Source organism: Bombus pyrosoma, linkage group LG5, assembly GCF_014825855.1.
Source record: "Bombus pyrosoma isolate SC7728 linkage group LG5, ASM1482585v1, whole genome shotgun sequence".
Taxonomy (NCBI): Eukaryota; Metazoa; Arthropoda; class Insecta; order Hymenoptera; family Apidae; genus Bombus; species Bombus pyrosoma.
This window is the reverse complement of record NC_057774.1, coordinates 756,429-769,253: the sequence shown is the minus strand read 5'-3', so window position 1 is coordinate 769,253 and position 12,825 is coordinate 756,429. Positions and strand designations below refer to the sequence as shown.

The 12,825-nt window shown below is 41.0% G+C and overlaps 2 protein-coding genes across 6 annotated transcripts in view; both read right to left on the bottom strand.

Annotated features, from left to right (window-relative positions):
• LOC122567545 (ataxin-10) overlaps positions 1-12,825 on the bottom strand; it is a 72,309-nt gene that overhangs the window by 29,566 nt on the left and 29,918 nt on the right. The window contains exon 7 of one of the 2 annotated variants that reach the window (XR_006316797.1): positions 1,538-1,654. The exons of the other annotated variant lie outside the window; for it this stretch is intronic. The gene's annotated coding sequence lies outside the window, so the exon portion shown is untranslated. Of the gene's footprint in view, positions 1-1,537; positions 1,655-12,825 lie in introns of those variants that run through there. 2 annotated transcript variants of the gene reach the window in all.
• The window catches only part of LOC122567549 (protein Wnt-7b), a 108,547-nt gene that overhangs the window by 80,862 nt on the left and 14,860 nt on the right, over positions 1-12,825 (bottom strand). The window contains exon 1 of one of the 4 annotated variants that reach the window (XM_043726213.1): positions 10,066-12,714. The exons of 1 other annotated variant lie outside the window; for it this stretch is intronic. In XM_043726213.1, the coding sequence (XP_043582148.1) occupies positions 10,066-10,142 (77 nt within the window). In that variant the 5' untranslated portion in view covers positions 10,143-12,714. Of the gene's footprint in view, positions 1-1,376; positions 1,512-10,065; positions 12,715-12,825 lie in introns of those variants that run through there. 2 more of the 4 variants (XM_043726212.1, XM_043726215.1) reach the window with 2 other exon arrangements.

Here is a 12,825-nt window from a genome sequence, read left to right as displayed (position 1 = left end):
TTCGCTTCGCAGCAGTACGCACAATACATAGGCACTCGCGCTTTAGCGTTAAATTCGGAAGATAACCATACGCGATAACCCTGATTCATTCAAGCAAAACAGATCGAACTCAAGACCATCCAAGGAGAAAAACGCGATCAGAATCTAATGTAATCTCGATCTAACAGCAACAAAAAGCTTATGCGAGGGAAAGAACCCTAAAACGCGTGCTAAAACATTCCGTTTCGACAAGCACGATTCGTTGCTTGTACAAAGTTCAAAGACAGCTCTCATTCCAGCGTTGCGATACTATCGCGAAGAACCATCAAACAAGCGAACGAACCAATAAAAACGACACCCCGGAACGGACCTTACGAGCCGTCATCGTGAAAGGGGGGCGAGGAATTCGGCTCGCGGGTAGCACAGAACTCTTAACCCGCTCGAAAATCGTGGCGAAACGTACACGGTGGATCGCTTCTTCTTCTTCTTACATTGTTTAACCCTCGCTCGATAAGCGCTGAATCGTTGTTGTCACGAGCGCCGAGTATTTTCTTTTATAGCAAGAAAGCGATTTCTTCCATATTCGGCGAACGTACTTGGAAATTAAATCATTCGTCTACGTAGTTTAGTAGAGTAAGGCATAAACATGGCAAGACAAAAAATTAATACTGCCTTCGTATAACGCGATTTGGAAAATAACAGTGGAAGTGAAATAATACGATTCATAAGGAAACGGTACCCAGAGAAACATTTGCAAGTAAAGTACATGCAAATTTTGAAATTGAAGAAAATTCAAGTGGCGAGAAAACCATACCAGCATCCAAAGAACCACGCTAGAAGATAATTGAAGGGAAAGCCTGTACGAAACCGTATACTTAACTTTATACAGGTTTCATAATAAACATAATAAAGTAAATGCACGTGAAATTAATAAAGAGCAAATAAAAGTCTGTCGTGTCGCGTGTCAAGCGTATCGAAATTGGCCGCAAAAAAATTCCACGACAAAATTATTATGATATGAAATTTTGTCACATCATTTTCGACACCCCGAAATGGGTCTTACGGAGCGTCGACGTAAAAGGGAGGCGAAGAATTCAGCTGGCTGGTAGCCCGAAACACTCAACACGCTGGAAACTCGTGGCAAAACGCACACAGTGGCTTCGATTCTTCGTCCTCTTTAATCAATTTGAATCGCGAGGACGCGGTCTTAGGCCGACATCTTTCATGCCCGAACGTTCCGAGGGAGCAGTTTCTCCGGGCACTTAGAGATATTTTAATGGCGCTTTGTGCCCCTCTGTCTCTGTCTGGTCGGCCAAATGGAAAAGGGATTCCCTTTATTCGAAACGCGACCGCGTTTCGTTTCGCCCTTTGTCTCTCCACCTCATCCTTCTCCTTACCTTCGTCCAGGTTTCACCCTTTTCCTTTCCTTCTTCTTTCTTTGCTCCTCTCATTATACTTCTTTCGGGCGACGTCCGCTGACCACTGGTTATTTTAATTGGATCTTCGCCGAGACTTTTTTCACCCGTCCTCCCATTCCTTCCGTAAGCATCGCCCCTTTCCATCCCTTACACGCCGTAGATTCCCGCTGTCGTCTTCCAGTTCCCTGGATACCCTCGGTTTTTGTGCCAGGCGCGACAACCTTTGGCGACGACGCATGGAATTCGATATACAGTGGCTACAAAAAGTATTTTATACGTCACTGTATTTATCATTGTATTTATGTAGCAATTAATTAGATTATAATAAATTTCAATTTCTGCGTTGTGTATCAATTTTATGCGATTACAAACATTTCTAGAATAGATCCAATAAAGAAACGCTTCGTTGGAAAATAGTATAAGCTTCTTGTAGGCACATATACTTTGTAATACATTACACATTGTAATAGTTTATCAATTTTCTTCGCTATTCGTCATTTTCCGTTTACGTAACTTTTGTTTACGGCTTCAAATAAGTGGATTTAATCGACAGGAATCTAGTAAATCATATGCTCGTTGAAGTTTCGCTCCAATAAATGGAGTTGCAGCGATTTCGTTCCACGCGATCGAAGAATTGCAGGTAGACAAGAGAATCATCGAATTCGTACGATATAAATTCCAGTCGTACGAACTTGGGATAAATCCAGTTGAAAGGATAAAGAGATAAATACATTTGGATAAACGTAACGTTACTCGCTTACGATCGAAAGTTTGGTCAAAGTCGATCAAATATATTCTAAAGTCTTCATCTTCGTTAACTCGTATTCCTTTGATCTTCTTAAAAAGCACCCCTTCTCCGCGTTTGCTTGAAAGAAACGTTCAATTTATTCAACAGCCTCGCATTAATTCCGACACTTGGACAACTTTCCAAAAAGTCCTCCTTTCGGTGTCAAATTAAATTACCGGAGGCAATTACCCCTGGAAAATAATCAAGCAAGATTCTTGCCTGCTTTAAAAGAACTTTCTTGCAACAGCTTCGACGTGCCATTTATATCAAAAATATCACGAGACACTCCCGACCGATTCGAGAGTGGTAATCGTTTAATTAGCACGTATATTCTTCGAAGATCTTTATCGGCAAAGACTCTGAGAAAATTCGCGCCGCTTTCGTGAAGGATGACGCGAAAGTTTTTTTGCGGCCGGGTTTACCGTTTCGAGAGCGACCACAAGTGACCACAGAACAGTCGCCATACTTTTTTCCCCTTTGCAGATTCAGAATATCGTGGCAAATTTTTTATTAAAACTTTCATACGATAAAACAAGACACGTACGGACACGTAATAGACGTATTGTCAGCGTCTCACGCTATATACAAATATGCGTGTATCGAATTATTTTTATAACTCGTGTTATTTTTCAAAAAATGAGATATTTCTGAAGAACTCGATAAAACTATAAGCTTTTGTTCGTAGGTTGGTTTTATTTTACTCGTAAGTTACCTTTCGCAACGAACGTGAAAGAGTAAATAAGTGAGTAAGAAAAAAGTGAGCAAAAGAAAGACAAAATTTTCGCCGTACTGTTTTCACGATGCAGACTTCCGATGGAAAACGAGAAATTAATCCAAAGGAATATACGAACGGATATTACTCACGCATCACACTTTCACGAGCGGTGTAATTAATATTTATGCGATCGACGCCAATGGGATTAATTAAGATTCACGCGAAATACACGGAGATGCTGTAAATGGAGTACCAGTTTGATCAGCTTGGAAATTTATTATACGTAACGATGATTAAAAGTCGCGTGACGCCTGCAACGTTTATTTCGAGGAAAATAGAGTGGTTTCTTTTTGTTTCCATTTATTGAATACGAAATGAAAATAATGTTTCATGTCGTGGATAGTGTTCAAAAGTGGTTTGCCAATGCATCTTGCGAGTTGTCTCTATTAACGTTGTTTAATATGTTTAGAAATGTTGAAGCGAGGTATTTTGTTTATTTCTTGTGACGTATTATAGTTTTCCGTAAAGTCAAATAAAGTCAAAGTAGATAATAATATTCAATGATATCGCTGTCTTGTATTCTTCTAATCTTCTATTCTGTATCTTTTCCTCGATTTTCTAAAATTAACTAAATAGGAAAATAAACGATTAAAAAAAGGACGAAATTCTATCAGATTCGGATGCGGGACAAAACCTTTTGCTCGAGTTCTATCTATCTGTAGCGTTGTTCCGGTAAAAGTCGCGCGCCGGTTTTCAACAAGCGACTGACATAGACGATGAAGACACGAACTCTACTACCGAAGCGAACTCACTGAATGGTATTACTACTCTTCGCGGCAGGAGGGCCGACTCGGGCTTACTTTACACCGTTGGATCTTAATTTAATGCCCAGGCCCCGCCACGACATCGATGCCTCTCGTTCGAATCGTGTCCCACTGCGATTCGTTCTATAGAAACGAACATTGCGTTCAATGGCTGCCGGGGGTGGTCGTGAGTTACGTCGTTCATTGGGTGATTTAAATGTATGCAAAAATAATTGCTGTTACGTTTCTGCGTTGGCGTTGTTAATTCTCTGTAGACAAAACGGGTTGCGCGTCGATAATTTAACCGATATTTCACCTCTGAATTTACATTATTCTTCTTGAAATTTGTATTTTTATTGGAGAAAGTTTGAAACGTTTAAGTCAACGTTTAAGATCGTACGATATAATAAAGGGATCGATAGGTATCCTGAAATGTATTAAACTTCTTCTAGACATTTGAAAGGAATTCTTCGCAGTTAATTAATTGGAGCGATTCCAAAATTAAACAGCAGTAATCGATCGTGAGATGTAGAAGATATTTAATATCTTAATTTGGTCGCTCGTGTAATGTAACGATTCTAATTTTTTTCATTGCAACCGATCGTGAATGATGTCACTTTCTTGTACATAAATTAAATAAATTATTTGTATCGTTTTTAAAAAATGTTAAGCTAAAGATGTATGATTTCTATCTTACGTCACGAAATAAGCAATGCGATAATTTGGAAAAAAAATTTGGAAAGAAGGGATAAAAAAGGTATTAAGATTAGGGTAGATTCAGCGTTCGCAAAAAGTTTCCAGAGAATAAATTCCTATGTATTTTATGATCCCATAATTTGCAGATACTGATTTCGATAATTGCACGGAATTGCCGTTCAATCTACTCGCTAAAACTTTAAATATAGGCCTAAGCGAATTATACCTACAAGGGGTAAGCTTACGATAGAACATTAGCTATTTCGTTTATGGTTCCACTAAAATCTATTACGCTTGTTATACTGGGAACGACTGTATCGTTTGATCGAGATATCGACGGATATTATGGAATTTCTCTACCTTTTTTTCAAAGCCTAGACTAGTCTAATATTTAGAAATTTCACTTAAACCAGCGAAACACGCACTTCCCATTCTCTTTACCACTTTCGCCCTATCGGTCGTAATTCATAATTTAGATCAATATCCATGGTTCCGTTAAGTATCCCGCGTTTCGATCAATTTAAAGGTTTATTAATGGGTCCCGGAACCGCGGTGGATTATGATCGATCGCTTCGAACACGGTACGCTGTTATTTCGGAAATTCTTGCCGAGCCCCTCGTTAATTCGAAGGGTTTACGGTGGGCTGCAACACTCGTAATCGTCCAACATTGTGTCCCAGGAATGCGCCAGGAATTCTTCGACCGGCCTGGAAACCGTCTCTTTGTGTCCTTTCGCTTGTAAACTGTAATCGATCGGAAGGCGTATAATGCGAGGTTTCTGCTCAACGATCGAATTCGTGTTCGAAGTTTCGTGGAGAACGATGGCTTCGGGTTATCGGTGTTTTAAATTGCGGCGAAAGTGTGAACAGTTTGTGTGAATCAAACGAATCAGGTGGTGGACTTACGAGCTTATAAAATGATACATCGTAAAGTGAAAATGCAAGGCGAATTTGTGCAGAATCTTTCAAGGGATGAAACACTGAATCGTGCAGAAACGAGAGTGCGACTGAATCGATTTGAATATAAGTAAATTAGAAGGTAGAAAGATATAACGTTGAATTTTGTTCCAAATCCATTTAATTTTCTTCGATTTAATATAAAACTAAACATTGATATCGTTATCCAAATAAGATAATCGTCCATATTTCGTAAAGAAATTCATTCGACAAAATATCCCGTTAAAGGAACATTAATGCGTTTAAATACGAGATTTTTCATTTCGTTACATCATTCAACACGCTACAACGAATATTAAATAATTGGGTCGAAAGTAATAATTTATTTATTAAGAATATGTTTCATCGTTAATGTTCAATCGTTAAACAGCAATACGCTTGGCCATCTGTTATCGAAGATAAAAGTGGTCATTTATTTTTGTAACACGCGCAGCATCAAGATCTATCGCACACTGTCAATCGATGATGAATCGATGGATACGACGACACGTTTCAAGCACATGTAACACCTTGTTGGAGTATGTCCGCGGATGCTAACGTGGACGATGCCATTCGATCAAACAACAAAGCAACAAGACTCGAGAAAATTGACGTCGCGTAAGTCTACAGAGATAATAAGCCATTGATAAAACGAAGACTCTGTGTGGTAAAACCTGAAGACAAATTGCATTTTACGTATCTATACTTTGAAGATATAAAGAAATTCGATATAACTCATTGCGAAAATAAGTCGATCTTTAAAAAAATTTCAGTGCTAAAATAGTCCAAATTCGGAAATTGGAATTCTTGAGATCTTAGTTTACGTTTTCACCTTTCATCGACCGTAACTTTTATTTTGGAATCTGCGTGAAGATTGAAAAAGGTAAAAGAACAGATGTATGGCTTTGCGTGAAAATTGAAAAACAGAGATAAAAATTCAAAAAATGAAGAAACTGAAAATAATGGTATTTTTTTTAGTAAAGATTTGTCATTGATTTCTCGGTGATGAAATATGAACGTTTATTATTATAATGGGCGGTTTAAATGCAAATTGATAATGGCCAACAAAAAAATTCAAGGATTCCAGGAAATGGTAAAAGTCCATGGCTCGGAGTACCACATACACGTACGCGCATTATATATATTATCTGAATGCATCAAACGGATTTATCGTGACATACGAGTATAATTACTCGACCGTGCAAAAAAGGCAAGTAACATTCCAACAATTCTACCTTTCACGCGTTGCAGTTTTGCAATGCTCGGATCGTGTTCATCAATCTCTTCGTTCAATTGCGTTCAACGATTGCGTTGCAAACGTGAAAACATTTCGTTTCAATTCTTATTCGCGTACATTCTTATTAGTGTCTTAATTATTTTAAGCATTTCTTCTAGAAGAAAGAAATCATAGATTCGACGAAATCTTCTGATTAGTGCAAGAAGAAGATGAACGTTTCCGTCAATTATTATTTATACCTTATATTATTTTCCTCGTATTATACGCACATCTGTCGTTCGGGGTTGATATCAGAAAATATTTAACTTAGGCGAATGTTAAAAAACATATCACCTTTTTATCACTTTCCAATTTGTACGATCGATCGGTATTGTTGCTGAGCGATACGCGTTACGATCGCGCGAAAAGAAACGAAAGCTCGTAAAAAGTCGCATCTCCACTGCTCTATTATACGGAACTCGGTCGTGACTGAATATAATTACTTCACGGATGGTCCAGACGAACTTTGCGCAACTTTACGAGCCTCTCGTTATTGACTACAGCTCACCTCTTGTAACTCTCCATCGGGCCACATCGTTCCATGCCTACGTTCTTGGGATTCGATTTTGTTCGTAGAGCTAAGTTGCGTGGTATGGAATTTGTTTCTACCGGGCGAGTTATACGAGATGCGTTATTAGTTGGGTAGAAATAGATGACGCGATTTCACATTTATTCTTTTTCTTCTTCGGTCTTCTTTCTACGAGTAAAAAAGATACGTGGAAATATTTGTTGCAGCTACCATACGATCTTGAAAGATCAATTTTATTTTATAGAATTATTCTTCTCCGAGTCGTTAACGAATAACGTTGCGTTGAAAAATGTCGGGTTGACTAAAAAAATCTCGCAACCGCGAAGATTTACAACAGAATCTTTACCAGGCACGTAACATCGCCAAAGAACGGGTTTGTTGAAAACACGTAGATTTTTCCGTTGTTTCGCCGTTGTAAATACTTTGAAAACGCCGGCAAAATTAATACACGCAGGTGGCCATGCGGGGAACACGTGTAAACGTCAAAAGGATGCGCTCGAGAAGACCGTAATTCACTGCACGATTTTCAAGGAGCTGTCTGAATTTATCATACGCAAGAACACTGCGCCGTGCATCAAATTTCATTGCACGGTTGTGGAAGTTTGACAAGGTGTGACGGGCCTGTAGCACGTGTCGACACGATGCTGCGCCCTCGGCAGCTTGCTTCGCGTTCCCTTCGCCTCTAAATGCGACCCTTTGCCTGGCCTTGATGCCCTTTTTACGTAACATGCAAGGTATTCGCTTATTTTTTTTGCCAAAAACAAGAGAAGATCTTTGTTCTCGACGTGGAAAGAATTTTTTGTGCGATGCGATCTTCGATTTCGCTCACTTTCACGTACACTGATTCGCGAAAGTATTTAAACGAGTATTTGTTGTAGAAAACTTTTACATTCGCATCGTATGTGTCATATTTTGAAATTTCATCGACACTGCTACGCTAAACGAGTGTCATGATTAAAGCGTTAACGTTTGAAACCACTCTGAAAATGTACATAGAAATTTATTACACGTTTATTGGAAATATACGAATTTGTAACATTACTGAAATATTTATTAGTAGATTTAAGTATTATCTTGTTATATTCCGTCCCCAGAAGATAAATATTTCCTTAACTATGTTACGATTTAGTTATTGCACAGATATATAACTGTGATGCGCATCTGAATAGAAGCAGGATTTACTCGTACGAACGGTAAACTTTCTTTTTCAAGCAACCACAGAAGATAAGTAGCAAGGACGACAAAAAAGGCAAAGAAAGTTTACAAAGACCCGAGATCGATCCATGTACCTCTTTCACTCCACACTTCATCGATACCGAGAAAAACCGTACGACGTACGATATAATAGATAACAGAATCTTTGAAAACAACGGCAAATTTCACCGGGAAACCCAACCCACAAATTTCCCCAACATCGAAGAAAGCAGAAAAGTACACCACCCTTCGCGGAAGACTAGAACCGATTCTCGTCAAAAAGATCACGCTGACCTATTGTCGAACAAGCGGTGGAAGAAAGCGGATAGGCTTGACAAAGAGTCCAGAAACCTTGGACATAGGACGCAGAATTACCGAAAACAACAATCAAATTTCGCCGCGAAGCCAGTCTTTACGCTTCGTCGATGTGGACGGCGACACGAGAAAAAGGAGCAATAGGGTAGAGAAACGGGGAAGAAAGAAAAGGTTTATCGAGCGTAACCCCGTAGATTTTTAGAACAGCCTTCGGGGATAGGTCGTTTACCCTTATCTCTGGTCGGATCTACCGGTGAAGTGCGAACGATCGAGCCTCTGCGACGAAACCGAATCTCGATCGAGGTGGTCCCTTCGGTGGGTTCAGGATCCCTTCGGGTCCCAAAAGCGATCACCTCGCTTCGCTGGGCCTCGTTGCGTGCCGGCAGTCGTTCTCTTTTCCTACTGTCGTCGTTCTCTTCGTCTTCTCTCCCGTGGAAAAAAAGAGCCAAAGAAGGGAGGCACGCCTTTGTGAATATCGTTAGCCGACGCAACGCAGAAAGCTACTTTATAAGTAACAGTCGACCCCATTTGTGTTGTTCGACCAACGAGACGAGAGTACGTTTGGCACACGGGGTGAGGTAACACGAACCACGAACGCGATAAAGTTGCAATCTCTTCGGTGGAACGTAACCATGACCTTAGGGGAGGAAACACGCGGAGCGAGGGTAGCAGCGGTGATCGTTTTCTCGATGCGAACGAACGAGCTGTCGAAAGCTGTCGTTTTGCTAGGATTTTACGACAGACGTTTGCCGAGTGAAAATTTGTCGGAGAGTCGTACGTAGGGATAGTAATTGCCTTGTTCCGATGATTGAAATGAAACGATCGAAGCACTTTTGGTGGGGTATATTTATTTGAAGAAGACTTTATTTAGACTTTATTTTAAAGAAATTGTAACAGTAATTGTTACGCAAGCATCGAAGATTTTAAAAATTGAACACAATAAAAAATAAAAAAAGGGTAGGAGGAAGAAGAAAGGCGCGGAAGAGAGTTGTCGATTTACACTTATATCTTTGGTTTAGCGCACGAATAAGTGGGATTTATATAGAATTACGATATCATATAGAACTATAGAATTACAAAACGTGTTTAGAAATTCTTATACGAACGCGAATTTATTTTGTCCCACAATTTCATGATAAAATCAATAACTAAAAATATCAACAACCATTCGAGCAAAATGTCACATTCGAAAATAGACACGTATTTCTATTTACTAAATTATATCTTTTCACGCGTACATCGACATTGTAAAAAACAGTCTTACGTTTTTGACGCTTTTTTACTGATGCATCTGTATGTCTACATATATTATCAGACTCGTTTCAATAAGATCAATATCCACGCAAACGATAGTCGTTAATGAAATAATCGCAGCGTGTGAGCGATAAAATTTCGATGGAAGGAGGTAAAGTGTCTTACCTAGTTTGCCGTGGTCCCTGGATCTGCCCAAGAATGAGAAGGGCTATCGCGATTGCCGCGATGTCACCACAACGCATCTCTTACATCACAATCCCCTTGTTTATTTGAATTCATAAAACGGATGCACACGGGACGGAGTTTTACGCTTCCGCAGTCAGGCAACCGGATGCACGTCGGATGTTTGTCGTTTCAGTGGCATGACACGCGTTTCACGGTCCTCTCGCATGGCATTGCACGATTTCTCGCACGGAACTCGACACACAAACACGATCTACATACCTCGAGTTCTAGGTCCTTTCCTCGAATATTTTCAAAGAATTATTTCTTCTACCGCGTATAAAACGTACTTTAAAATTCAATCACAAGCCATCGCGATTTTTTAGAGATTTACGAAATATCTTATTTTCGTATAAAACGACGATCAAGTTAAAAGAAAGTCCTTCTTAGTCGTCGTTAAAGTTGCTCGGAAATTATTTTTCAAAGCCTCTGCACATTTTTCTTCAATTTCTTAAATATTACATCCAAGTACCAAGAAATTCGTCTTTCGTTCGCTTTTAGTTGCTCGAGAATAATTCCTTGATCCGTTTTCCATACAAATCGTTTCTTAGTTATTTCGTCATACGTAAATCGCAATCGTGTAATTGCAAAATTACATATATTCGCCAAACGCGATAAAATTGCAAGAGTTCGTCGTCTGTTTGGATTGCAGCGTCTATAAAAGTCGTCGTATTAGCCGAACGGCACCAGCAATCTCCGTTCCGTCAACGAGGAGCCTCGTTAAAGTCACCGTGCACGGTGTACCTTCGCGAAGCTGTCGGAACAAAGCCGCATGCTCTGGACAAGCGCGAAACAGCTAAACCGCGGGACCAACATTTGGACAGTGTAAAGTGTTTGCACCGCTTAACTGGTCCGGCGAGAGTGTTTGCAATCGCCAAATACTCGAGAGTCGTTCGCTTTAACGGTGACTAAGCGCGAACAACACACGTCCACCGGTTGATGTGTTTATACCAGCATCGGTACGCGTGCTGAAATCGCTCGTTCGTTTCGCTTCTCTTCCTTGTCAAGCTTTTCTCGACTTCCGTCGTCTTTTAAATTTTTCCTTTCGCTCTTGACTTTTACGAGCTAATCTTTCTGGTTTTCAATCTTCAATCTCTTTCAGACTCTGTCGTTGACTTTGATTCTTCGAAATTGCATTCACTGCGTGTAAGAGTAGGGGTACACGTTACAGGAGAGCGTCAAGGAAGAATCGACTATTCTAATCGTTGTCTAACGCGATGCAACGTAGTTATCGAATCGTTAGCGACTGGTTTCTAATTAAAAAGCCAACGAAGCGGCGTAATCATCGACACGGGAGCGTTTTATAGCCGAGCTTTCTGGCCGATCGGAGATATCCGGCTCACGCGACGTATTATTGCCGTGGAATCGCTCACGCGAGGATATCGTCTTATTGTCCGGTTAACGATTCCGTGGTGGCGTGAACTTATCGATCGGCTCATCGTCATCGCGTTAAAACTCCGTCGAGATCTTGCGGAACCACGGGGAGAGCGTGATCGATCGATCGTTCGTTTCGCGTACACGCGGTCACGGAGAGAAAGACGAAGAAGACGAAGAGGATGTAAGAAGAATCGTACGACGAAGACGAAGAAAAAGGAAACGTTCGTTCCTTCGTTCAGTTAGCCGCGCTCTTTTTCTCTTTCCATCAAGGGGCCACGAACGCTCCTCTCCTCTGTTCGGCTAACTTAACGAAGAGGAATTCCTTTTCAACGAGTACCCCTCCCGTGCTACCGGTTCTTATTGTCCCACTCTGCTTCTTTATTCCTCTCTTTTGTCAGTTTTTTTCAACTTATAGCTGTGGCCCGTAAAAGCGTCTCGCGGCTCTCGGCTCTCAGTTTTTCTGCGACGCGCTTTATTTATTCCACCGTACGGAAATTTGTATGCCGCTTGCTTCTGGACCGAACTTTACCAGCTGGTTCCACAACAGCCGACGAATGCAACCGGGACACCTTAAACCGCGTCTCGGCGAGCGAGCAGCTTGTCCCGCTGCCCTCGCGAACCAGACGATCCGATACACCGTGTCAGGATCGATCGACGACTAACAGCATCATTCACCTGCCAGCCTTGGCGAACGCTGCGCTCGCAGGAGACGCGTGTCATCCGATCTCTCCCCCCTTCTGTTCGGATTATCTCCGTCGTAATTAAACTTTCATGATCGATCTACCCTGTCCGTGGACCGGACACTCGAACAGGACAGGTGTAAGGGTTGTCGCCTTCTATCTCGATGATCCAACTCTGCCTCCTCGGAGATACCGTATCTTACGGCTCGTTAGTCATCGCCGATCGTTCGAACGAAACGCCCTTTCGATTCCAGCCTCTTTTTCTCTCCAAGACGATTCTTATTCTTACAAAAGTCTGATAAATACGATCTTACGTAGTAATTCCTGCTCGAATATCTTCTCGAGACTCGATAACTTCGTGTCAATTTGATCTATCGATTTTATCAAACGTCTTTAAAACGGAGTCGATCGTTCGACGAACCCTCGAATCTTTAAATCTTTAAAATCGTCGATACTTTGTTTTTTCGGTTTAGGATCGAGCGATCCCTGAGATCCGATGTAATTCGGTTTAAATCGCGATCGCGAGGAACGATAGCCCCGAGTATCGGCGCGGAACTGGAGCAGAGGGTAACTGTGCAAGGTGTGCGCGGTGCAACCCGGTGTTCAAGGTAACCATAAGGCGACCACCACCATCGGACACGCGGAG